General features: G+C 38.3%; 1 protein-coding gene across 1 annotated transcript; it reads right to left on the bottom strand.

Annotated features, from left to right (window-relative positions):
* Positions 1–23,943: 23,943 nt before the first annotated feature.
* On the bottom strand, positions 23,944–27,306 carry LOC138794712 (receptor-type tyrosine-protein phosphatase eta-like). The gene is made up of 4 exons (XM_069973540.1): positions 27,237–27,306; positions 24,757–25,014; positions 23,999–24,102; positions 23,944–23,952 (listed from the first exon to the last, which is right to left on the bottom strand). The coding sequence occupies exons 1-4, from the start codon at positions 27,271–27,273 to the stop codon at positions 23,944–23,946; spliced, it is 408 nt and encodes a 135-aa protein (XP_069829641.1). The 5' UTR covers positions 27,274–27,306.
* Between the last annotated feature and the right edge of the window lie 226 nt (positions 27,307–27,532).

The raw sequence follows: 27,532 nt of genomic DNA on the forward strand, positions 1-27,532 counted from the left end.
GTTTTTAAAAAAGAAACCAAACCAAAGAACAAGACGACACAATCTGAGGTTAGTTGGCAGAAAACTCAGAACCAATACGAGAAAGCACTACTTTACTGAAAGAGTAGTATATACTTGGAAGAAATTCCTAGCAGATGTGGTTGGTAAATCTAAATTAACTGAATTCGAACATGCCTGGAATAAACATATATCTATCCTAGAATGATAAGAAAGGTAATAATTCAAAAGCAGACTAGATGGACCAGGAAGTCCTTTTCCAAATACAACCTTATATTCTTCTAGGAACAACTTAATGTTTATTATAAAAGTTACATATTGAGCTTTGTTTACACACACAGTATTTGGGGCAATTTTCGGAGATAAAAATTTTGTAAAATTAAACACAGCTAATAGAACTATGTTAGAACATAGCGTTGTACAAAAATGGTTTATAATGAGCCTGAAAACAGAAACCAATCAACTTACTGGGAACATGGCCTCCTTATAGGATAAGCACCATTTTTTAAGCTGCCAAATAAAAACTGCTGCACAATAGCTAACTGTTAGACAAAAGAAAAACATTTTCTACTATATTAGGTGCTCACTTGTGTATGTAGTACGACTATTGCTGTCTCCTTTTACAGTATTTTCTCCAGTAAGAGCAGAAACCAGGAATGTGTAATAATTTCCTGGAATTAGATTTCCTATGGTGACTGAGGTTGAAGAAACATTTGTATTTAGTGAAGAATTCTCTGGGACCTCAATCATATAAGAACTTGTATTTCCTTCTGGTGGCAGCCAGCTAAGAGACACTGATGTAGTGGTGACATGCACTATGGTCAGAGCTTTCACTATGTCAGGTCCTAGAACACAAATTTGAAATTAATTCAAGTTAATTAGTTTCATGTTTTCCCAGCTTACAGTCATAATTTTATTATCAATTTTTGTTTCCTCATGAGTTGACAACTATATTGGTTATATTTTATTAAAAGAAATAAAACAATTTTAAGAATATCTCATAGTAGCCTACAAAGCATATCGCGAATGTGATCCCGCTGTATGGAGCATTAATGCAACCAAATGTGGAATACTGTGTCCAGCTGTGGGGACCTCACCTACAAAAAGATATTGATAAAGTAAAACAGGTCCAAAGAGGGTCTACAACATTGGTGAACGGACTGAAGCCTAAAACCTAATGGAAAAAAATAAAGGATCTTTATCTGTATAGCCTAGAAGAAAAAAAGGAAAGAGAGGGCATGATTGAAACCTTTACCTATGTTAAAGGGGTTATAAATAGAGATGAGCGAACCGGGTTCGGATTCGAGTCTTCCTGAACCCGAACGATCGCCATTTGATTAGCGGTAGCTGCTGAACTTGGATAAAGCTCTAAGGTTGTCTGGAAAACATGGATACAGCCAATGACTATATCCATGTTTTCCACATAGCCTTAGGGCTTTATCCAAGTTCAGCAGCCACCGCTAATCAAATGCCGAAAGTTCAGGTTCGGATGGACTCCAGCATGCTCCAGGTTCGCTCATCTCTTTTTTATAAGGTTTACGAGGCTAGTGCTTAAAAAAAACAAGATGACCTTATCTGAGGTTAGTTGGCGGAAAACTCAGAACCAATACGAGAAAGCACTACTTTACTGAAAGAGTAGTATATACTTGGACAAAATTCCTAGCAGATGGGATTGGTAAACCTACAGTAACTGAATTCGAACATGCCTGGAATAAACATATACCTATCCTAAAATGATAAGAAAATAAATAATATAAAAGCAGACTAGATGGACCGGGTGTTCCTTTGAAAGGACAACCTTCTATTTTTCTAGGAACAACTTAATGTTAAGTTACATTTTGGGCTATGTTTACACATACTCAGAAATTGGGGCAATTTTGTGAGATAAAAATTTAGTAAAATCAAAAACAGCTAATTGAACTATGTTAGAACATAGCTTTATACAAAAAGGGTTCACAATAAGCCTAAAAACAGAGACCAATCCACTTACTGGGAACATGGCCTCCTTATAGTATAAGCACCATTTTGTAAACTGTCAAATAAAAACTGCTGCACAATAGATAACTGTTAGACAAAAGAAAAACATTTTCTACTATATTAGGTGCTCACTTGTGTATGTAGTACGACTATTGCTGTCTCCTTTTACAGTATTTCCTCCAGTAAGAGCAGAAACCAGGAATGTGTAATAATTTCCAGGAATAAGGTTTTGTAAGGTGACGGAGGTTGAAGAAAGATTTGTATTTTGTGAAGAATTCTCTGGGACCTCAATCATATAAGAACTTGTATTTCCTTCTGGTGGCAGCCAGCTAAGAGACACTGATGTAGTGGTGACATTCACTATGGTCAGAGCTTTCACTATTTCAGGTCCTAGAACACAAATTTGAAATCAATTCAAATGAATAAATTTCTTGGTTTCCTTGAGGCTTAAAAGGCATGGTTTTATTATCATTTTTTTCGATCCTCATGAGTTGACAACTATACTGGTTATATTTTCTTATAAGAAATAAAACAATATTAAGAATATCCCATAGTAGCCTGCAAAGCATATAGCGAATGTGATCCCGCTGTATGGAGCATTATTGAAACCATATCTGGAATACTGTGTCCAGTTGTGGAGTCCTCACCTACAAAAAGCTATTGATAAAGTAAAACAGGTCCAAAGAGGGTCTACATTGGTGAATGGAATGAACAAAAAACTAAGGAAAAAGAATAAAGGATCTTTATCTGTATAGCCTAGAAGAAAAAAGGAAAGAGAGGGCATGATTGAAACCTTTACCTATGTTAAAGGGTTTATAAGGTTTACAAGAATAGTGTTTTTAAAAAAGAAGCAAAACCAAAAAACAAGACGACACAATCTGAGGTTAAATGGCGGAAAACTCCAAACCAATACGCGAAAGCACTACTTTACTGAAAGAGTAGTATATACTTGGAAAAAATTCCTAGCAGATGTGGTTGGTAAATCCACAGTAACTGAGTTCGAACATGCCTGAAATAAACATATATCTATACGAGAACGATAAGAACGTAAATAATATAAAAGCAGACTAGATGGACCAGGTAGTCCTTTTCCAAAGACATCTTTCTTTTCTTCTAGGAACAACTTAACGTTAAGTATAAAAGTTTCCTATTGGGCTATGTTTACACACACTCAGTATTTGGGGGAATTTTCTGATCTCAAATTTTAGTTAAATGAAACACAGCTAATGGAACTATGTTAGAACATAGCTTTGTAAAAAAAAGGGTTTACAATAAGCCTGAAACCAGAGACCAATCAACTTAGTGGGAACATGGCCTCCTTATAGGATAAGCACCATTTTTTAAGCTGCCAAATAAAAACTGCTGCACGATAGCTAACTGTTAGACAAAAGAAAAACACTTTCTACTATATTAGGTGCTCACTTGTGTATGTAGAACGACTATTGCTGTCTCCTTTTACAGTATTTTCTCCAGTAAGAGCAGAAACCAGGAAGGTGTAAAAATTCCCTGGAATTAGATTTCCTATGGTGACTGAGGTTGAAGAAAGATTTGTATTTAGTGAAGAATTCTCTGGGACCTCAATCATATAAGAACTTGTATTTCCTTCTGGTGGCAGCCAGCTAAGAGACACTGATGTAGTGGTGACATGCACTATGGTCAGAGCTTTCACTATGTCAGGTCCTAGAACACAAATTTGAAAGCAATTCAAGTTCATCAGTTTCATGTTTTCCCAAGGCTTAAAGGCATAATTTTATCATCATTTTTTGTTTCCTCATGAGCTGACAACTATACTGGTTATATTTATTTTTAAAGAAAAAAAACAATATTTAAAATATAACATAGTAGCCTACAAAGAATATTGTGAATGTGTTCCCACTGTATGGAGCATTATTGCAATTAAATGTGGAATACTGTGTCCAGCTGTGGAGACCTCACCTACAAAAAGATATTGATAAAGTAAAACAGGTCCAAAGAGGGTCTACAACATTGGCGGACTGACTGAAGCATAAAACCTAATGGAAAAGAATAAAGGATTCTTATCTGTATAGCCTAGAAAAAAAAAGGGATACAGAGGGCATGAATGAAACCTTTACCTATGTTAAAAGGTTTATAAGGTTTACGAGGGTAGAGGTTTAAAAAAGAAACCAAACCGAAGAACAAGACGACACAATCTGGGGTTAGTTGAAGGAAAACTGAGAACCTATACGAGGGAAAGCACTACTTTACTGAAAGAGTAGTATATACTTGGAAGAAATTCCTAGCAGATGTGGTTGGTAAATCTACAGTAACTGAGTTCGAACATGCCTGAAATAAACATATATCTATACGAGAACGATAAGAACGTAAATAATATAAAAGCAAACTAGATGGACCAGGTAGTCCTTTTCCAAAGACATCTTTCTATTCTTCTAAGAACAACTTAATGTTAAGTATAAAAGTTACATATTGGGCTATGTTTACACACACTCAGTATTTGGGGTAAAAAAAAGAGTTAATAATAAGCCTGAAACGAGAGACCAATCAACTTACTGGAAACATAACCTCCTTATAGTTTAAACACCATTTTTTAATCTGCCAAATAAAAACTGCTGCACAATAGCTAACTGTTAGACAAAAGAAAAACACTTTCTACGATATTAGGTGCTCACTTGTGTATGTAGTACGACTATTGCTGTCTCCTTTTACAGTATTTCCTCCAGTAAGAGCAGAAACCAGGAATGTGTAATAATTTCCTGGAATTAGATTTCCTATGGTGACTGAGGTTGAAGAAAGATTTGTATTTAGTGACAAATTCTCTGGGACCTCAATCATATAAGAACTTGTATTTCCTTCTGGTGGCAGCCAGCTAAGAGACACTGATGTAGTGGTGACATGCACTATGGTCAGAGCTTTCACTATGTCAGGTCCTAGAACACAAATTTGAAATCAATTCAAGTTAATCAGTTTCATGTATTTCCAAGGCTTAAAGGCATAATTTTATTATAATTTTTTGTTTCCTCATGAGTTGACAACTATACTGGTTATATTTTATTAAAAGATATAAAACAATATTAAGAATATCACATGGTAGCCTACAAAGTGTATAGTAAATGTGATTCCGCTGTATTGAGTATTATTGAAACCACATCTGGAGTACTGTGTCCAGCTGTGGAGACCTCACCTACAAAAAGATATTGATAAAGTGAAACAGGTCCAAAGAGGGTCTACAAAATTGGTGTACGGACTGAAGCCTAAAACCTAAAGGAAAAGAATAAAGGATCCTTATCTGTATAGCCTAGAAGAAATAAGGGAAAGAGAGGGCATGATTGAAAACATTACCTATGTTAAAAGGTTTATAGGGTTTACGAGGGTAGTAGTTTTAAAAAACAAACCAAACCAAAGAACAAGACGACACAATCTGAGGTTAGTTGGCAGAAAACTCAGAACCAATACGAGAAAGCACTACTTTACTGAAAGAGTAGTATATACTTGGAAGGAATTCCTAACAAATGTGGTTGGTAAATCTAAATTAACTGAATTCGAACATGCCTGGAATAAACATATATCTATCCTAGAATGATAAGAAAGGTAATAATTCAAATGCAGACTAGATGGACCAGGAAGTCCTTTTCCAAATACAACCTTATATTCTTCTAGGAACAACTTAATGTTTATTATAAAAGTTACATATTGAGCTTCGTTTACACACACAGTATTTGGGGCAATTTTCGGACATAAAAATTTAGTAAAATCAAACACAGCTAATTGAACTGTTAGAACATAGCTTTGTACAAAAATGGTTTATAATGAGCCTGAAAACAGAGACCAATCAACTTACTGGGAACATGGCCTCCTTATAGTATAAGCACCATTTTTAAGCTGCCAAATAAAAACTGCTGCACAATAGCTAACTGTTAGACAAAAGAAAAACACTTTCTACTATATTAGGTGCTCACTTGTGTATGTAGTACGACTACTGCTGTCTCCTTTTACAGTATTTTCTCCAGTAAGAGCAGAAACCAGGAATGTGTAATAATTTCCTGGAATTAGATTTCCTATGGTGACTGAGGTTGAAGAAAGGTTTGTATTTAGTGAAGAATTCTCTGGGACCTCAATCATATAAGAACTTGTATTTCCTTCTGGTGGCAGCCAGCTAAGAGACACTGATGTAGTGGTGACATTCACTATGGTCAGAGCTTTCACTATGTCAGGTCCTAGAACACAAATTTGAAATCAATTCAAGTTAATCAGTTTCATGTTTTCCTGAGGCTTAAAGGCGTAATTTTATTATCATTTTTTTGTTTCCTCATGAGTTGAGAACTTTACTGGTTATATTTTATTAAAAGATATTAAACAATATTAAGAATATCACATAGTAGCCTACAAAGTGTATAGCGAATGTGATTTCGCTGTATGGAGCATTACTGAAACCACATCTGGAGTACTGTGTCCAGCTGTGGAGACCTCACCTACAAAAAGATATTGATAAAGTGAAAGAGGTCCAAAGAGGGTCTACAACATGGGGGAATGGACTGAGGCCTAAAACCTAAAGGAAAAGATTAAAGGATCCTTATCTGTAGAGCCTAGAAGAAATAAGGGAAAGAGAGGGCATGATTGAAAACATTACCTATGTTAAAAGGTTTATAGGGTTTATGAGGCTAGTGTTTTTAAAAAAGAAACCAAACCAAAGAACAAGACGACACAATCTGAGGTTAGTTGGCAGAAAACTCAGAACCAATACGAGAAAGCACTACTTTACTGAAAGAGTAGTATATACTTGGAAGAAATTCCTAGCAGATGTGGTTGGTAAATCTAAATTAACTGAATTCGAACATGCCTGGAATAAACATATATCTATCCTAGAATGATAAGAAAGGTAATAATTCAAAAGCAGAATAGATGGACCAGGAAGTCCTTTTCCAAATACAACCTTATATTCTTCTAGGAACAACTTAATGTTTATTATAAAAGTTACATATTGGGCTATGTTTACACTCAGTATTTGGGGCAATTTTCGGAGATAAAAATTTTGTAAAATTAAACACAGCTAATTGAACTATGTTAGAACATAGCGTTGTACAAAAATGGTTTATAATGAACCTGAAAACAGAGACCAATCAACTTACTGGGAACATGGCCTCCTTATAGGATAAGCACCATTTTTTAAGCTGCCAAATAAAAACTGCTGCACAATAGCTAACTGTTAGACAAAAAAAAAACATTTTCTACTATATTAGGTGCTCACTTGTGTATGTAGTACGACTATTGCTGTCTCCTTTTACAGCATTTCCTCCAGTAAGAGCAGAAACCAGGAATGTGTAATAATTTCCTGGAATTAGATTTCCTATGGTGACTGAGGTTGAAGAAAGATTTGTATTTAGTGAAGAATTCTCTGGGACCTCAATCATATAAGAACTTGTATTTCCTTCTGGTGGCAGCCAGCTAAGAGACACTGATGTAGTGGTGACATGAACTATGGTCAGAGCTTTCACTATGTCAGGTCCTAGAACACAAATTTGAAATTAATTCAAGTTCATCAGTTTCATGTTTTCCCAAGGCTTAAAGGCATAATTTTATCATCATTTTTTGTTTCCTCATGAGCTGACAACTATACTGGTTATATTTATTTTTAAAGAAAAAAAACTATATTTAAAATATAACATAGTAGCCTACAAAGAATATTGTGAATGTGTTCCCACTGTATGGAGCATTATTGCAATTAAATGTGGAATACTGTGTCCAGCTGTGGAGACCTCACCTACAAAAAGATATTGATAAAGTAAAACAGGTCCAAAGAGGGTCTACAACATTGGCGGACTGACTGAAGCATAAAACCTAATGGAAAAGAATAAAGGATTCTTATCTGTAGAGCCTAGAAGAAAAAAGGGATATAGAGGGCATGATTGAAACCTTTACCTATGTTAAAAGGTTTATAAGGTTTACGAGGGTAGAGGTTTAAAAAAGAAACCAAACCGAAGTACAAGACGACCCAATCTGGGGTTAGTTGAAGGAAAACTCAGAACCTATACGAGGGAAAGCACTACTTTACTGAAAGAGTAGTATATACTTGGAAGAAATTCCTAGCAGATGTGGTTGGTAAATCTACAGTAACTGAGTTCGAACATGCCTGAAATAAACATATATCTATACGAGAACGATAAGAACGTAAATAATATAAAAGCAGACTAGATGGACCAGGTAGTCCTTTTCCAAAGACATCTTTCTATTCTTCTAAGAACAACTTAATGTTAAGTATAAAAGTTACATATTGGGCTATGTTTACACACACTCAGTATTTGGGGTAAAAAAAAGAGTTAATAATAAGCCTGAAACGAGAGACCAATCAACTTACTGGAAACATAACCTCCTTATAGTTTAAACACCATTTTTTAATCTGCCAAATAAAAACTGCTGCACAATAGCTAACTGTTAGACAAAAGAAAAACACTTTCTACGATATTAGGTGCTCACTTGTGTATGTAGTACGACTATTGCTGTCTCCTTTTACAGTATTTCCTCCAGTAAGAGCAGAAACCAGGAATGTGTAATAATTTCCAGGAATAAGGTTTTGTAAGGTGACGGAGGTTGAAGAAAGATTTGTATTTAGTGAAGAATTCTCTGGGACCTCAATCATATAAGAACTTGTATTTCCTTCTGGTGGCAGCCAGCTAAGAGACACTGATGTAGTGGTGACATTCACTATGGTCAGAGCTTTCACTATGTCAGGTCCTAGAACACAAATTTGAAATCATTTCAAGTTAATAAGTTTCATGTTTTCCTGAGGCTTAAAGGCATAATTTTATTATTTTTTGTTTCCTCATGAGTTGAGAATAGAGATGAACGAACGTGCTCGTCAGAGCTTGGTACTCAATCGAGTGTTAGGGTACTCGATGGTACTCGTTACTCGGACGAGCATCTCGCGATACTCGAGGAAATCTTATCATCCGTTTCCTGTAAGTTTGGGCGCTATTTCTCAGCCCATAAACATGCAGGAGACTCTTTGGTACATCCTGCAATGACGTGGGACCCATACATGTCGATAGCAGCGATTGGTTGGCCAGATCAGATGACCCTGCCATATAAAACTCGGCGCCGGCAGTGCTGGCTTCAGACGCATGCTGTGAGAGATCAGGGAGAGTGTCCGTGTAGGATATAGTGTTCCAGTAGGCAGGGAATATACTAGCAGTATAAACAAACAGACCTTTTCAGGGCTTAAAAGCTTTTATTAATACTATTACTACAGACTGCTGGCTGGGAGTTGCAGTGCTGCTACCGCGATTTAAGCAGCACACTGTGGTGACCGGCTGCTGGCAGAAAGGGGGCATTAGGTGTTTCATACACACCCCTATGAAGTGCTCGGTGTGCTCCTTTTTGGGGCTGGTGGTCCTGGTGTACTGCACTGTATAGCTGGGATATGTAGTGCATCTCGCCTAGAACTTACTTCACTGCTTATATTGTATTGGGGTGACAAAGCGTGTGTACAGTTGTTGCCCATACCAGATAGCACCACCTAAATTAGTGTGTATTGCACTGTATAGCTGGGAGTTGTAGTGCATAGAACTTACTTCACTGCTCATAGTATTGGGGTGACAGAAAGTGTATACAGTTGTTGCCCATACCAGATAGCACCATCAAGCCCCCCCTAAACTAGTGTGCACTGCACTGTATAGCTGGGATATGTAGTGCATCCTGCATAGAACTTGCTTCACTGCTCATTGTATTGGGGTGACAAAGTGTGTACAGTTGTTGCCCATACCAGATAGCACCGCCAAGCCCCCCCCCCCCCCAAACTAGTGTGTACTGCACTGTATAGCTGGGATATGTAGGGCATCCTGCATAGAACTTGCTTCACTGCTCATTGTATTGGGGTGACAAAGTGTGTACAGTTGTTGCCCATACCAGATAGCACCGTCAAGCCCCTCCTAAACTAGTATGTACTGCACTGTATAGCTGGGATATGTAGTGCATCCTGCATAGAACTTCACTGCTCATTGTAAGGGGGTGTCACAGCGTGTGTGTATAGTTCCGGCCAATACCAGATTGTACCGTACAGCCCCCCCTAAACTAGTGGGTACTACACTGTATTGCTGGGATTTGTACTACACTACCCCTCAAGTGATGATCACTTTGCATGAGACAATTGCCAGATCCTCAAGGATGAAAGTCAAATTCAAAATCAAAACAGCGATGGGGGAGAGGTGGTGAGTCATATTATGCAGGGAATGCAGTCAAATTGAAAATCAAAAGGGTGGTGGCGGGGGTAGAAGTCAGTAGTTACATTATGCAGGGAATGTTACCCCAACTGCTACAGTCAAATTGAAAATCGAAAGGGTGCTGGGGGTTGTTGGCTACTTGTTGGCTACTGCTGGGCCTTAACTGGCACCCATGTAGGCTACTGGTGTGCCTGCCCTTGCCTTGTTGTTGCTGGGCCTTAACTGGCACCCATGTAGACTACTGGTGTGCCTGCCCTTGCCTCGTTGTTGCTGGGCCTTAACTGGCACCCATGTAGACTACTGGTGTGCCTGCCCTTGCCTAGTTGTTGTGGGCCTTAACTGGCACCCATGTAGCCTACTGGTGTGCCTGCCCTTGCCTCGTTGTTGCTGGGCCTTAACTGGCACCCATGTAGACTACTGGTGTGCCTGCCCTTGCCTGTAATGGACACTTAATTTTTTTTATTTTCTAGCCTTCAATTTAAATTTTAAAATCAAATCGACTTCAATTAAAGTGCAATTTTCACTGTTCAAAGGAACAGACAGTGATAATGGTGGATCCTAATTTAGCACCCTTGTGTTATCCATTTCAAACCATATGACCTGTGGATGTGAACTTGCGGGGATTCTCTGCTGTCCTTTCATTTTTTAGCTCGGGGCCTCTTAAGAAGAGTGTATTGTTATTCTTCGTCCCTACCTCCAAAGAGATGCCTATCACGCACAACTGCATGAGGGTGTGAGGCTAAATCTAGCCATAATCCGGCTATTTTAGTTTTAGGCGCAGCAGCACTGCCGTGGGTAAGCGCCAACAGGCGGTGCACAAACTGCTGAACAGCACCTTCTACCTTCCTTGAATGTTTTAGCCGTTTTGAAGGCAAGATTGACCAGGCCTTTTACCAGTAGCCTTTTTCCTATTTTGGATGTTGTAGTAGCCTTTTTGAAGGCAGGATTGACCAGGTCTTTTTAATACACAGTCTACCGCACTTGCCGTCTCTTAGAGACTCTTTAAAGGATTGAAAGTGTATTTAATCAAATTCCGTGGCCTCTTAAGCAGACTGTATTGTTCTCTGTGTCCTCACTGCCATGCTCTGACATCACACTAAGTCTGCGGAGGAGCGGGACTGGTTGACGGGGGCCCACCGATCGCGCCCTCGCCAACCAGCCTGCTGTTTTTTTGTTTTTATTTTGTCAACCCGTGGCCGGGGCCTCACCACCCCCGGTCGAGAGGCATCAAGTGTACTGACTGACAACTGGCCTAGCCAGTTAGCTGTCAGCACCCGGGTTCATGTCCACTACATATCCCAGCCCCTGGACTCACTCCAATTTTTGGGAGGCTCACTAGCTTCCTTACTCACTTGTTATGGTTCTCTGTGTGTTCAAGGCCCTGCACTGTCTTACCTAGTTTTGGGGGAGCCTCACTAGCTTCCTCACTCACTTGTAATGGCTCTCTGTGTGCTGAATGCCATACTGTGTCTGGCCTAGTTTTGGGGAGCCTCACTAGCTTCCTCACTCACTTGAAATGGCTCTCTGTGTGTTCAAGGCCCTGCAGTGTCTGGCCTAGTTTTAGGGAGCCTCACTAGGTGTGCCTGCCCTTGCCTCCTTTTTGCTGGCCCTTAACTGGCATCCATGTTGACTATTGCTGGGCTTTTACTGGCATCCATGTTGACTACTGCTGGGCCTTTACTGGCATCCATGTTGACTACTGCTGGGCCTTTACTGGCATCCATGTTGACTACTGCTGGGCCTGCCCTTGCCTCCTTTTTGCTGGGCCTTAACTGGCATCCATGTTGACTATTGCAGGGCCTTAACTGGCATCCATGTTGACTATTGCAGGGCCTTTACTGGCATCCATGTTGACTACTGCTGACTACTGTGGTGCCTGCCCTTGCCTCCATGTTGGCTTCTGCTGGGCCTTAACGGGCATCCATGTTGACTACTGGTGTGCCTGCCCTTGCCTCCATGTTGGCTACTGCTGGGCCTTAACTGGCATCCATGTAGACTACTGCTGGGCCTTTACTGGCATCCATGTTGACTACTGATGACTACTGTGGTGCCTGCCCTTGCCTCCATGTTGGCTACTGCTGGGCCTTAACTTGCATCCATGTTGACTACTGCTGACTACTGGTGTGCCTGCCCTTGCCTCCATGTTGGCTACTGCTGCCCCTTAACTGGCATCCATGTATACTACTGCTGGGCCTTTACTGGCATCCATGTTGACTACTGCTGACTACTGTGGTGCCTGCCCTTGCCTCCATGTTGGCTACTGCTGGGCCTTAACTGGCATCCCTGTTGACTACTGCTGACTACTGGTGTGCCTGCCCTTGCCTCCATGTTTGCTACTGCTTATCCTGCCTGGCCTCCATGTTAACTACTGTTGCTCCTGCCTGGCCTCCATGTTGGTTACTGTTGCTCCTGCCTGGCCTCCATGTTGGCTACTGCTGATCCCGGCAGTTCTCGGTGTGCTCAATACCATGCAGTGTTTGGCCTAATTTTGGGGAGGCTCACTTTCTTCCTCACTCACTTTTAATGGTTCTCTGTGAGCTCACTGCCATGCTAGGTCTGGTATAAATTTTGGAAGGCTGACTTGCTACCGCTTCTACCTTGTTCACTCTGTCCTCACCGCTATGCTGTGTCAGGCTGAAATTTTTGGGTGGTTCATGATAAGCTACCTCTGTTTTAATGGTTCCCTGTGTTCTCAATGCCATGCTGTGTCAGGCTTTTGGGAGTTTTTGGGTGATCCCTATGCCTACCTCTGTTTTAACCAGGCTGTTGCACAGAATTAGGCATAATGGTGCCATAAGGCAGCCTCAGAGGCATGCATACATGCTGCCGCTGCTGTTTCCTCTCCATTTCCGTTGTGTTTCCATCTATTTCTAAAGTTGACAGGTTTTCACACAACCTTCTCTCTACCGAACTTGAGTCCCCTCAAAAAATGCTCGAGTCTCCCATTGACTTCGAGTATCGGGAAGTACTCGGCTCGAGTAACGAGCACCCGAGCATTTTAGTACTCGCTCATCACTAGTTGAGAATTATACCGTTTATATTTTTTTAAAATAAATAAAACAATATTAAGAATATCACATAGTAGCCTACAAAGCGTATAGCAAATGTGATTCCGCTGTATGAAGCATTATTGAAACCATATCTGGAATACTGTGTCCAGTTGTGGAGACCTCACCTACAAAAAGATATTGATAAAGTAAAACAGGTCCAAAGAGGGTATAAAAAATTGGTGAACGGACTGAAGCCTTAAACCTAATGGAAAAGAATAAAGGATCTTTATCTGTATAGCCTAGAAAAGAAAACTTAGAGAGGACATGATTGAAACCTTTACCTATGTTAAAAGGTTTATAAGGTTTACGAGGGTAGAGTTTTTAAAAAACAAACCAAACCAAAGAACAAGACGACACAATCTGAGGTTAGTTGGCAGAAAACTCAGAACCAATATGAGAAAGCACTACTTTACTGAAAGAGTAGTATATACTTGGAAGAAATTCCTAACAAATGTGGTTGGTAAACCTACAGCAACTGAATGCGAACATGCTTGGAATAAATCCTAGAATGATAAGAAAGGTAATAATTCAAAAGCAGACTAGATGGACCAGGAAGTCCTTTTCCAAATACAACCTTATATTCTTCTAGGAACAAATTAATGTTTATTATAAAAGTTACATATTGATCTTTGTTTACACAAAAATGGTTTATAATGAGCCTGAAAACAGAAACCAATCAACTTACTGAGAACATGGCCTCCTTATAGTATAAGCACCATTTTTTAATCTGCCAAATAAAAACTGCTGCACGATAGCTAACTGTTAGACAAAAGAAAAACACTTTTTTACTATATTAGGTGCTCACTTGTGTATGTAGAACCACTATTGCTGTCTCCTTTCACAGTATTTCCTCCAGTAAGAGCAGAAACCAGGAATGAGTAATAATTTCCAGGAATAAGGTTTTGTATGGTGATGGAGGTTGAAGAAAGATTTGTATTTAGTGAAGAATTCTCTGGGACCTCAATCATATAAGAACTTGTATTTCCTTCTGGTGGCAGCCAGCTAAGAGACACTGATGTAGTGGTGACATGCACTATGGTCAGAGCTTTCACTATGTCAGGTCCTAGAACACAAATTTGAAGTGAATTCAAGTTAATCAGTTTCATGTTTTTCCAAGGCTTAAAGGCATAATTTTATTATCATTTTTTGTTTCCTCATGAGTTGACAACTATACTGATTATATTTTATTAAAAGATATAAAACAATATTAAGAATATCACATAGTAGCCTACAAAGCTTATAGCAAATGTGATTCTGCTGTATGGAGCATTACTGAAACCACATCTGGAATACTGTATCCAGCTGTGGAGACCTCACCTACAAAAAAATATTGATAAAGTAAAACAGGTCCAAAGAGGGTCTACAAAATTGGTGAACGGGCTGAAGCCTAAAACCTAATGGAAAAGAATAAAGGATCTTTATCTGTAGAGCCTAGAAAAAATAAGGGAAAGAGAGGGCATGATTGAAACCTTTACCTATGTTAAAAGGTTATAAGGTTTACGAGGGTACTGATTTTAAAAAAGAAACCAAACCGAAGAACAAGACGACACAATCTGGGGTTAGTTGAAGGAAAACTCAGAATCTATACGAGGGAAAGCACTACTTTACTGAAAGAGTAGTATATACTTGGAAGAAATTCCTAACAAATGTGGTTGGTAAACCTATAGCAACTGAATTCGAACATGTCTGGAATAAACATATATCTATCCTAGAATGATAAGAAAGGTAATAATTCAAATGCAGAATAGATGGACCAGGAAGTCCTTTTCCAAATACAACCTTATATTCTTCTAGGAACAACTTAATGTTTATTATAAAAGTTACATATTGGGCTATGTTTACACACACAGTTTTGGGGCAATTTTCAGAGATAAAAATTTAGTAAAATCAAACACAGCTAATTGAACTATGTTAGACCATAACTTTGTACAAAAATGGTTTATAATGAGCCTGAAAACAGAAACCAATCAACTAACTGGGAACATGGCCTCCTTATAGGATAAGCACCATTTTTTTAATCTGCCAAATAAAAACTGCTGCACAAAAACTAACTGTTAGACAAAAAAAAACATTTTCTACTTTATTAGGTGCTCACTTGAGTATGTAGAACGACTATTGCTGTCTCCTTTTACAGTATTTCCTCCGGTAAGAGCAGAAACCAGGAATGTGTAATAATTTCCAGGAATAAGGTTTTGTAAGGTGACGAAGGTTGAAGAAAGATTTGTATTTAGTGAAGAATTCTCTGGGACCTCAATCATATAAGAACTTGTATTTCCTTCTGGTGGCAGCCAGCTAAGAGACACTGATGTAGTGGTGACATTCACTATAGACAGAGCTTTCACTATGTCAGGTCCTAGAACAGAAATTTGAAATCAATTCAAGTTAATCAGTTTCATGTTTTCCTGAGGCTTAAAGGCATAATTTTATTATCATTTTTTGTTTCCTCATGAGCTGAGAACTATACTGGTTATATTTTATTAAAAGATCTAAAACAATATAAAGAATATCACATAGTAGCCTACAAAGTGTATAGTGAATGTGATTCCGCTGTATAGAGCATTACTGAAACAACTTCTGGAGTACTGTGTCCAGCTGTGGAGACCTCACCTACAAAAAGATATTGATAAAGTAAAACAGGTCCAAAGAGGGTCTACAACATGGGTGAACGGACTGAAGCCTTAAACCTAATGGAAAAGAATAAAGGATCTTTATCTGTATAGCTTGGAAGAAAAAACTTAAAGAGAGGGCATGATTGAAACCTTTACCTATGTTAAAAGGTTTATAAGGTTTATGAGGCTAGTGTTTTTAAAAAACAAACCAAACCAAAAAACAAGACGACACAATTTGAGGTTATTTGGCAGAAAACTCAGAACCAATACGAGAAAGCACTACTTTACTGAAAGAGTAGTATATACTTGGAATAAATTCCTAACAAATGGGATTGGAAAACCTACAGTAACTGAATTTGAACATGCCTGGAATAAACATATATCTATCCTAGAATGGTAAGAAAGTTAATAATTCAAAAGCAGACTAGATGGACCTTTTCCAAAGACAACCTTATATTCTTCTAGAAACAACTTAATGTTTATTATAAAAATTACATATTGGGCTATGCTTACACACACAGAATTTGGGGCAATCAACTTACTGGGAATATGGCCTCCTTATAATTTAAGCACCATTTTTTAATCTGCCAAATAAAAACTGCTGCACAATAGCTAACTGTTAGACAAAAGAAAAAACTTTCTACTATATTAGGTGCTCACTTGTGTATGTAGTACGACTATTGCTGTCTCCTTTTACAGTATTTCCTCCAGTAAGAGCAGAAACCAGGAATGTGTAATAATTTCCAGGAATAAGGTTTTGTAAGGTGACGAAGGTTGAAGAAAGATTTGTATTTAGTGAAGAATTCTCTGGAACCTCAATCATATAAGAACTTGTATTTCCTTCTGGTGGCAGCCAGCTAAGAGACACTGATGTAGTGGTGACATGCACTATGGTCAGAGCTTTCACTATGTCAGGTCCTAGAACACAATTTTGATATCAATTCAAGTTAATCAGTTTCATGTTTTCCCAAGGCTTAAAGGCATAATTTTATTATCATTTTTTGCTTCCACACGAGCTGACAACTATACTGGTTATATTTTCTTAAAAGAAATAAAACAATATTCAAAATATCACATAGTAGCCTACAAAGCATGTCGCGAATGTGATCCTGCTGTATGGAGAATTATTGCAATCAAATGTGGAATACTGTGTCCAGATGTGGAGACCTCACCTACAAAAAGATATTGATAAAGTAAAACAGGTCCAAAGAGGGTCTACAAAATTGGTGGACGGACTGAAGCCTAAAACCTAATGGAAAAAAATAAAGGATCTTTATCTGTATAGCCTAGAAGAAAAAAGGGAAAGAGAGGGCGTGATTGAAATCTTTACCTTTGTTAAAAGGTTTAAAATGGTTTACGAGGGTAGTGGTTTTAAAAAATAAACCAAACCGAAGAACAAGACGACACAATATGGGGTTAGTTGAAGGAAAACTCAGAACCTATACGAGGGAAAGCACTACTTTACTGAAAGAGTAGTATATACTTGTAAGAAATTCCTAGCAGATGTGGTTGGTAAACCTACAGCAACTGAATTCGAACATGCCTGGAATAAACATATATATGTATATTTTCTAGAATGATAAGAAAAGAAATAATATATAAGAAGACTAGATGGACCAGGTAGTCCTTTTCCAAAGACAACCTTCTATTCTTCTAGCAACAAAAGTTACATATTGGACTATGTTTACACACACTCAGAATTTGGGGGAATTTTCTGAGATAAAAATTTTGAAAAATCAAACTTAACTAATTGAACTATTTTGGAACATAGCTTTGTACAAAAAGTGTTCATAATAAGCCTGAAATCAGAGAACAATCAACTTACTGGGAACATGGCCTCCTTATAGTATACGCACCATTTTTTAATCTGCCAAATAAAAACTGCTGCACAATAGCTAACTGTTAGACAAAAGAGAAACACTTTCTACTATATTAGGTGCTCACTTGTGTATGTAGTACGACTATTGCTGTCTCCTTTTACAGTATTTTCTCCAGTAAGAGCAGAAACCAGGAAGGTGTAATAATTCCCTGGAATTAGATTTCCTATGGTGACTGAGGTTGAAGAGACATTTGTATTTAGTGAAGAATTCTCTGGGACCTCAATCATATAAGAACTTGTATTTCCTCCTGGTGGCAGCCAGCTAAGAGACACTGATGTAGTGGTGACAGTCTCTATGGTCAGAGCTTTCACTATGTCAGGTCCTAGAACACAAATTTGAAATTAATTCATATTAATAGGTTTCATTGTTTACTGAAGCTTAAAGAGATATAAACCTTTTTAATAATACCCCCCCCCCCTCATATGTTGAAAAGTATAATGGTTATATTTTCTAGGTTAAGAAAACATAACCTTTATATTTCTCAACATATAAATAAGCCCCAATTGGTCTAAATGAGTGTATTAATTTTATTATTCTATTTACAGGGATATATATATTTTTCTTTTAGGAACAAGTGTACTTCAAATCACACATTTCAATCTACCATTTACCAAATATATTTTTTTATTGGGTGAATTTGGAAAAAAATGCTATTTTGTAACTTTTGGGGGGGGGGGTTGTGTCTACTTTGTACATTTTGCCGTAAAATTGACATGATATCTTTTTCCTATACGTCAGTCCAAACACAACCATATGCATGTTTTCATAACTTTTCTAATTTATTTCTTACAGTTAAAGTTGTTTTTTTTCCCCAAATAGTTATAATTAAAATTGCACTATTATTACTCTTATGCCGATTTAATTTTTTACCTACCAGGCTGTATTGGATGTAATTTTCTGAGTCATGATTTTTAGTTTTTATTAGTATCATATTTGTGTAAATCGGATGTTTTGATCACTTTATATTAACTTTTTTATATACAGTATAATCTAACAAAAAATCAGCACTCCTGGTATTTTTTTCCCTCTTTGTATTTACACTGGTTACCATACAGGAATACTATTGTTATTTTTTAATAGATCTGACAATTACTCATGCCACAATATATATGTTTATTTAGTTATCTTTACATGTTTTATTTGTAAAATGTGAAAGTGGGGTGTTTTTAACTTTTATTGGTGTTGAGGCTTTGGGATACTTTCAAAAATATTTTTAATTTTTAAGTCCCTCTGGAGACTATTTCCTGTAATCATTAGATTGCATACACTGGTTAATGCTATGTCATAACATAGCATTGATCAGTGTTATCGACCATCCTTTATAGATCTGCCTGAGGCAGGCTCTATGACAAGATTCTTGATCAGATTACCTCCGGAAGTCCGAGAAAACAATCAGGACCCCCGCATCCACACTGCAGGGCTCCTGATTAGTAAGTGACAGCAGCTGCTCCTGTCACTTACACTTGATGATTACTGCAGGGAGAGAGGCAGCGAGGAGACGCTGCACAAAGGACCAGCTGGTACGTGCTGGGGATGCGGTTGGGGCGGCAGTGGGGGAGTTTGGGGGTCTTTGGGGGTATGTTCCATCAATGCCAAATACTCGATGGCTTTTTGAGGCCCATTGGCAATGATGGCTAAAAAATTATTTTGTGTGAACATAGCCGTTTACCATTTTTTTTTGCAGATGTAGTTTCAAAATGTACAGTTACGGAATTTAAACATGCCTGGAATAAACATATATCTATCCTAAAATGATAATAAAAAGAATACAATAAAGGGAGACTCAATGGACCGGGTAGTTTTTTTCTGCTAAAAATCTTTCAGTAACTACTCAACACACACTTCTAAAAAAAACTGTGTTGGAACATGGCTATATATATATATATATATATATATATATATATATATATATATATATATATATACTGTATATATATATATATATATATATATATATATATATATATATATAAAAGGCTCATAAAAGGTCAGATAGGAAAAAAAGAAAAATCAGATTGGGAACAAAGTCTCCTCATATTATAATCACCATTTAGTAATGTGGCAAAGAAAAACTGTTGCTGAATAGTTAACTGTTAAGCAATGTTCCCAAAATGTAAAAATAAGGGCAAATAACAGCCACTATGGCAAAGGGCCATAATGATAGCTGTTCAAAAAATGGTTGCAGAATGGCCAAAAAAAGGACATAGTGTGAACATAGCCTGATGGATGAATATTATTACATGCAGTGTGTGCACTGCCAGACAATATACAATTGACTTTAAAGGAAAACTCCGGGCACACCTCTTTTTTTACAAGTGCAGAGGAGGGGGAGGATAAACAAAATAACAAGCTCTCACCTTTCCGGCTCCAGTACTGGTGGTCGTATACGGTGGTATGCGACCACCAGTGCTAGAGCCGGGGAAGTAAGAGGATCTTATTGCTTTTCTCTGTCACTTGTGGAAAAAAAATAGCCTGCACAGCTTTTTCCTTTAACAGTTTAATAAACCTAGTCTAAAGTCTTTGGAAAAATGTCAGTATTTGCACACATTGTAATTTTTTTATTACCGTGTTTCCCCGATAGTAAGACACCCCCGAAAGTAAGACATAGTTGGACTTTCGGGGGCTGGGCTAAAGTAAGACATACCCCGAATGTAAGACATAGTACATAGGGCGGTATTTTTGTACTTTTATGTCCCTGCGCCCGTCCTGTCAGAGGCTCGCACGCGCGCGCACACACACACACGCGCGGCCCGGCACGAGCGCTGCACGTCATGTGCAGGGACGCCGGTATTGGTGCGGGAGCTGAAGGAGCAGCAGGGCCCAGGTGACTGCCCGCACCGCCCCCGTCTGGTCCAAGCGACCTTCCCCCCACCCCCCGTGCGCGCACCTGTCCGCCCTCTCTGAGGCCCCGTCCTGCCGCACCGTCCATGCGCCCACCACCCGTCCGGTCCGGCGTCCCTGCTCACTGAGGGGAGTACAGGACAGCCGCCCTCACGTGCTGCTGCTCCTCCAGCTCTGACATGGCCGCCTCCCTGCACACACAGGACAACGTGTGACAGCTGACCTGTCATCTCATCCCCTCAGTAACAGTACAGGATAGGAGGAATAATGGGCTGCAGCAGGCGGGATAACTTATAGCTGTGTGTGTTATCCTGCCAGCTGCAGCACATCCATTCCTCCTATGTTACAGTCCTGCACTGTTACTGAGGGGACTACAGTCATACACCCCTGTCCGCCCCCCTATACAGTCATACACCCCTGTTTCCCCCCCCTATACAGTCATACACCCCTGTCCGCCCCCCTATACAGTCATACACCCCTGTCTCCCCCCCCTATACAGTCATACACCCCTGTCCAATATAAGACATACCCCAAAAGTAAGACATAGTGGGACTTTTGGGAGTAAAAAGAACGTAAGACACTGTCTTACTTTCGGGGAAACACGGTATTATTATTTACAATGTATGCACAGATAACTGTTTTCCAATAGACTTTAATGTACTGTAGCACATTATTAAATTCTATTGAAAAGGCTGTGTTTGAACTATTTTAAGAATTTACTTGTGTATGAAGTTATTTGAGTGCTCTCTCCTTTCATAGTATTTCCTATAGATAGGACATAAACCAGGAACGTGTAATGTTTTCCAGGAATCAGATTTTTTATGGTGACTGAGGTTGAAGTAACATTTGTATTTAGTGAAGAATCCTCCAGAACATGTATCAGATATAAACTTGCAAATTCCTCGGATGGCAGCCAACTGAGAGACACTGATGTAGTGGTGGTGTTCACTATGGTCAGATCCTTAACTATGCCAGATCCTAGTACAAAAAAAATCAAGAAATCAATAAATCGCTGTATTTAATTTATATGTATTTAAAAAACATAATAAAGTGGGGGAAAAAGTAACACACTGCCGATTTTGCAAGTTTTCTCACCTACAAAGAATAGAGAGGTCTTTATTTTTAATTGTACTAATACTTAGACTATGGGAGATAGAGTCTATAGGGAAAAACATATTACAGTGTATGATTTTAAAAAATCAATTAGAATTTTGCTACATAAAATTCTGACACAATAGAAAAACAGAAATATTAGGGACAGAAACCTTTGTTTGCATTTACAAAGGTCAGACATTTCCTGTAGTTCTTGGCAAGGTTTGCACACACTGCAGAAGGGATTTTGTCCTTCTCCACCATACAGATACTCTCCAGATCTGGGCAACATTGAGTTTACGTTTCAAAGATTTTTTATTGGGCTCTGGTCTAGAGACTGGCTTGGCCACACAATGACCTTTAACCTCTTAAGGACATATGACGTACCGGTACGTCATATGTCCTCATTAGCACTTTAAAGCGCCGCGGTCCCGGGTGCCGCGTGTAGCCCGGGACCGCCGCTAATTAGCTAATCGGAGGCAGTTGTCAAAGTTGACAGCTGCCTCCGATTACCGGAGGCAACCTTTCCCTGGTGTCTAGTGGGGGAGATCGCTCCTCCGGGACGTTGTCCCGGAGGAGCGATCTCCGTTACTGATGCCGGCCGTAGACTCGTCCAAGATGGCACCGTCCCCGGCTCGACACTCGTTTACTTCCGGCTGCAGCAGCCGGAAGTAAACGAGTGCCTATCTCATTGATCTCTGCAGCATATCTATGCTGCAGAGATCTCAATGAGAGATCAAAGTATATATACTAGAAGTCCCCCAGGGGGGCTTCTAGTATATGTGTAAAAAAAAAAAAAAAAGTGTTGTTTATAGTAAAAAGCCCCCTCCCCCAATAAAAGTCTGAATCACCCCCCTTTTCCCAGGTTTTAAATAAAAGTAAACAAATAAATAAATAAATAAACATATTTGCTATCGCCGCGTGCAAAATCGGCCAAACTATTAATTAATCACATTCCTGATCTCGCACGGTAAACGGCGTCAGCGCAAAAAAATCCCAAAGTGCAAAATTGCGCATTTTTGGTCGCATCAAATCCAGAAAAAATTTAATAAAAAGCGATCAAAAAGTCGTATATGCGCAATCAAGGTACCGATAGAAAGAACACATCATGGCACAAAAAATGACACCTGACACAGCCCCATAGACCAAAGGATAAAAGCGCTATAAGCCTGGGAATGGAGCGATTTTAAGGAACGTATATTTGTTAACAATGGTTTGAATTTTTTATAGGCCATCAGATACAATATAAGTTATACATGTTATATATCATTTTAATCGTAACGACTTGAGGAAGTTTTACCCCAGGGTGAATGGCGTAAAAACACAGTTCCCCCAAATAAAAGTAATGCGTTTTTTTTTTTCAATTTCACCACACTTTGAATTTTTTTCTGGTTTCGTAGTATACTTAATGCAAAAATTCAGTCTGCAGTTGCAAAGTACAATTAGTGACGCAAAAAATAAGGGCTCATATGGGTTTCTAGGTGGAAAAATGCAAGTGCTATGCCTTTTAAACACAAGGATGAAAAACCGAAAACGCAAAAACGAAAATGGGCCCCGTCCTTAAGGGGTTAAACACGTCTTATAGACCCACTCCTTAGTTGCCCTGGCTGCGTGTTTTTGGTTCATTATCAAGCTAGAAGACCCCAACAACCTTCTATTCTTCTACACAACAACTGGACAACTCACTGATCACTCTCCAGATCTGGGCAACATTGAGTTTACGTTTCAAAGATTTTATTATTGGGCTCTGGTCTAGAGACTGGCTTGGCCACACAATGACCTTTAAAAACGTCATATAGACCCACTCCTTAGTTGCCCTGGCTGCGGGTTTTTGGTTCATTATCAAGCTAGAAGACCCCAACAACCTTCTATTCTTCTACACAACAACTGGACAACTCACTGTTAAGTATAAAAGTTACATAATAGGCTATGTTCACACATACTCAGTATTTGGGAGCATTTTCTGAGATATAAATGCCTGAAAAAATTATCTAAAAAACAAACACCACTGGAAAAACTGTGTTGGAATATAGTCGTGTACAAAGAATTGCTCATATTAAGCTTGAAAACAGAGACCAATCAACTCAGTGGGAACATGGCCTCCTTGTATTATAATCACCATTTATAATCTGCCAAATAAAAACTGTTACATAATAGTTAACTGTTAGACAATAGAAAAAAACTTTCTACTATATTAGTTGCTCACTTGTGTATGTAGTACCACTATTGCTGTCTCCTTTTACAGTATTTTCTCCAGTAAGAGCAGAAACCAGGAATGTGTAATAATTCCCTGGAATTAGATTTCCTATGGTGACTGAGGTTGAAGAAAGATTTGTATTTAGTGAAGAATTCTCTGGGACCTCAATCATATAAGAACTTGCATATCCATCTGGTGGCAGCCAGCTAAGAGACACTGATGTAGTGGAGACATTCACTATGATCAGAGCTTTCACTTTGTCAGGTCCTAGAACACAAATTTAAAATAAATTAATATTAATCAGTTTCATGTTTTCCTGAGGCTTAAAGGAATTTATAAGTTGACAACTATGTTAGTTATGTTTTGTTAAAACAATTTCAAATATTTAGAATATCAGGTAGTAACATGTAAAGTGTATAGAGATTGTGATATTGCTGTATGGAGCATTAGTGAGACCACATCTAGAAAACTTTGACAAATTTTGGAAACGTCACCTACAAAAAGATATTTATAGAATAAAACAGGTCCAAATAGGGGTTACAAAAAGGTGGATGGTTTGGAGCAAAGGCAAAAGACTAAGGCTTCTCTACCTGTATAGTCTGGGGGAAAAAGGGGACATGATCAAAACCTTTAAATATGTTAAAGGGCATCTTAAGATTTCGGAGGATAGTGTTTTGTAAATAAGAAACTGAACAGAAGAACGAGGAGACACAATCTGAAAAATCAGAATCAGTAGGAAAAAAACACTACTTACACTACGCTACATAAAAACTACTGAAAGAGTAGTATATACTTGGAAGAAAATTCTAGCAACTATGGTTGGTAAATCTACAGTAACTGAATAATCTGCCAAATATGAACTGTTATATAATAGTTAACTGTTAAACAGTAGAAAATGTTTTTTTTTCTATAAGTACTCACTTGTGTAGGTAGATATAATATTGCTGTCTCCTTTTGCAGTATTTTCTCCAGTAAGAGCAGAAACCAAGAATGTGTAATAATTTCCTGGAATAAGATTTCCTATGGTGACGGAGGTTGAAGAAAGATTTGTATTTAGTGAAGAATTCTCTGGGACCTCAATTATATAAGAACTTGTATTTCCTTCTGGTGGCAGCCAGCTAAGAGACACTGATGTAGTGGAGACATTCACTATAGCCAGGTCCTTCACTATGTCAGGTCCTAGAACACAAATTTAACATAAATTTATATTAATCAGTTCCATGTTGGCCTGAAGCTTAACAGAATACTTTTTTTCCTCATGAGTTGATTACTATAATGTTTATGTTATCTTTAAAAAATTACAAACATTCAGAATATCAGGTAGTAGCGTATGAGGCGTATAGTGATTGTGATGGAGCATTTATGGAGCATTAGTGAAACCACATCTGGAATACCTTTTCCATTCCTGAAGACCTTATCTACAGAAAGATAGTCAAAATAAAATGGATCCAACGAGGGTCTACAAAAAGGTTGTTTCTAAATAATGCATGTACAGACAGACATTTTTCCATAGACTTGTAGCATGTTATTAGATTGGGGCTATGTTCACACAGCGAAAAAGTATGGCAGTTGTTGCAATCGGCAACAACGGCCGTACTTTGTACGCCAAGACACCATGCATGTTTATCTATGGGATCCCGGACGGAGTGTATACACATCGTATACGCTCCGGCCGGGATCCCGTGCGGCGCTGCAAAGAACTGAATTGCGGCCGAAGGAAACCCTGTCAACACAGCTAAGGCTAGATTCACACATCTAATCAAAGACTATGTTCACACACAGTATTTTTGCTCAGTATTTTGGTCTGTACTTTTCAACCAAAACCAGGAGTGGATTGAAAGCACAGAAAGGTTTTGTACACAGTGTTGAAACTGAGTGGATGGCCGACATTTAATGGCAAATAATTGCCATTATTTTAAAACAATGGCCGTTGTTGTTAAATAACAGTAATCATTTGCCATTGAATGGTGGCCATCCACTAAATTTCAGCAGTATGAACATAGCCTTTCTGTGTTTTTAATCCATCTAAGGTTTTGGTTGAAAAATACTGAACAAAATACTGAGCAAAAATACTGTCTGTGAACATAGTCTAATAATGTGCTACAAATCTATGGCCAAAAAAAGGCATTGCCGAACATAGCCTAACACTTATTTCTTGTGGATTTATACCTTGTGTACAACTTGTGTTATGAGTACAATTAACATTGTATTATGTGTTATGAGGTACTATCACATTTGATGTTTTGTTCTTCCGATTTAATTTAAGAGTTTGAGGCTATGTTCCCACAATGACAGCCGCAAATAATGTTCATGAACATTATTTGCAGCCATGATTATAAATAACGTCCTTTTTTTACCTAAAACACATGCCGTGTGAACATAGACTAAGGAACCAAATTAGGAGAAGGTTTTGGGGGACTTATCTGATACCATGTCTGCACTATGATCTCAGTCTAATCTGGTGTCATCTTTGCTTTTTCCCCCGGCCTTGGGGATGTTTCCCAAGGCTATGTTCTCACTTCAGTAACATATCGGGTACAGACAGATTCTAAGTGTCCGTTTATGTTATGATACGGCCGTCTTCCCCAATATTTGCCCAAAGTGGCAGGTTGCTAGGGGAACAGTCACACAACAGAGAAGCACTGCTCATTCTTACAGGACACAGGTTAAAAATCTTAGCTGAAGAAGAGAGTGCTGGTCCAATGTTCACACACAGTAAAATAAAAGCAAAATATTCTGAGAATATACTTTGCACATATTTATGAAATGTTTGTTAAATTAGTCCGATTTGGCTAGTTGAAAAAACAGACAAATACTCTGGAGAAAAATGGCACGTTTCAAACTCAATAGTAAATTTCCCCCTATGTGAATTTGGTAATAACAGACTTTTTTTTTTTTTTACACTATATGAACATAGCCTAATTATGATCATGATCATTATTAACGGCCAGCATGATTAAAAAAATTGTTGTTTTACAGCTAAAAAAGAACACAATGATGTCCTATGTTAACACTTTTTTTTTTTTTTTAAATAACGACCACCATTACCGCATTTTAATTGACCTTAATGGAATGCATTGGAGTCAATGGCATGAAGGCTGCCCAATGAACACAGTGTATTAAATTAAACAGCTGTGTTCTTTACCTATTTTACTGTCTTAGGCCCTGACCCCACAACACCTTTTTTGGCTGTTTCACGGCTGTTTTTTTGGATGGCTATCATTTCACAGTCAATTAACATCTGTTATTTTAAAAAAATGGCCATTACTTGGCTGCTAAATGACGGCTATTCAGAAAACAGTCCGTCAAATTGCCAAAAAGAGTGTGGTCATGGCCATATTTTGGTTTTATTTTACAGTTTGTAGATATAGCCTTAACTTTCAATTATTTTAAGGACTTACTTGTGTATGCAGATATTTGAGAGCTGTCTCCTATCATAGTATTTCTCTGGACAAGGACATAAACCAGGAATGTGTAATAATTCCCTGGAATTAGATTTCCTATGGTGACTGAGGTTGAAGATAGATTTGTATTTAGTGAAGAATTCTCTGGGACCTCAATCATATAAGAACTTGTATTTCCTTCTGGTGGCAGCCAGCTAAGAGACACTGATGTAGTGGTGACATTCACTATGGTCAGATCCTTCACTATGTCAGGTCCTAGTACAAAAATTCAAGAAATATATAAATTAATTTCA

Source organism: Dendropsophus ebraccatus, chromosome 6 (assembly GCF_027789765.1).
Source record: "Dendropsophus ebraccatus isolate aDenEbr1 chromosome 6, aDenEbr1.pat, whole genome shotgun sequence".
NCBI classification, from domain to species: Eukaryota; Metazoa; Chordata; class Amphibia; order Anura; family Hylidae; genus Dendropsophus; species Dendropsophus ebraccatus.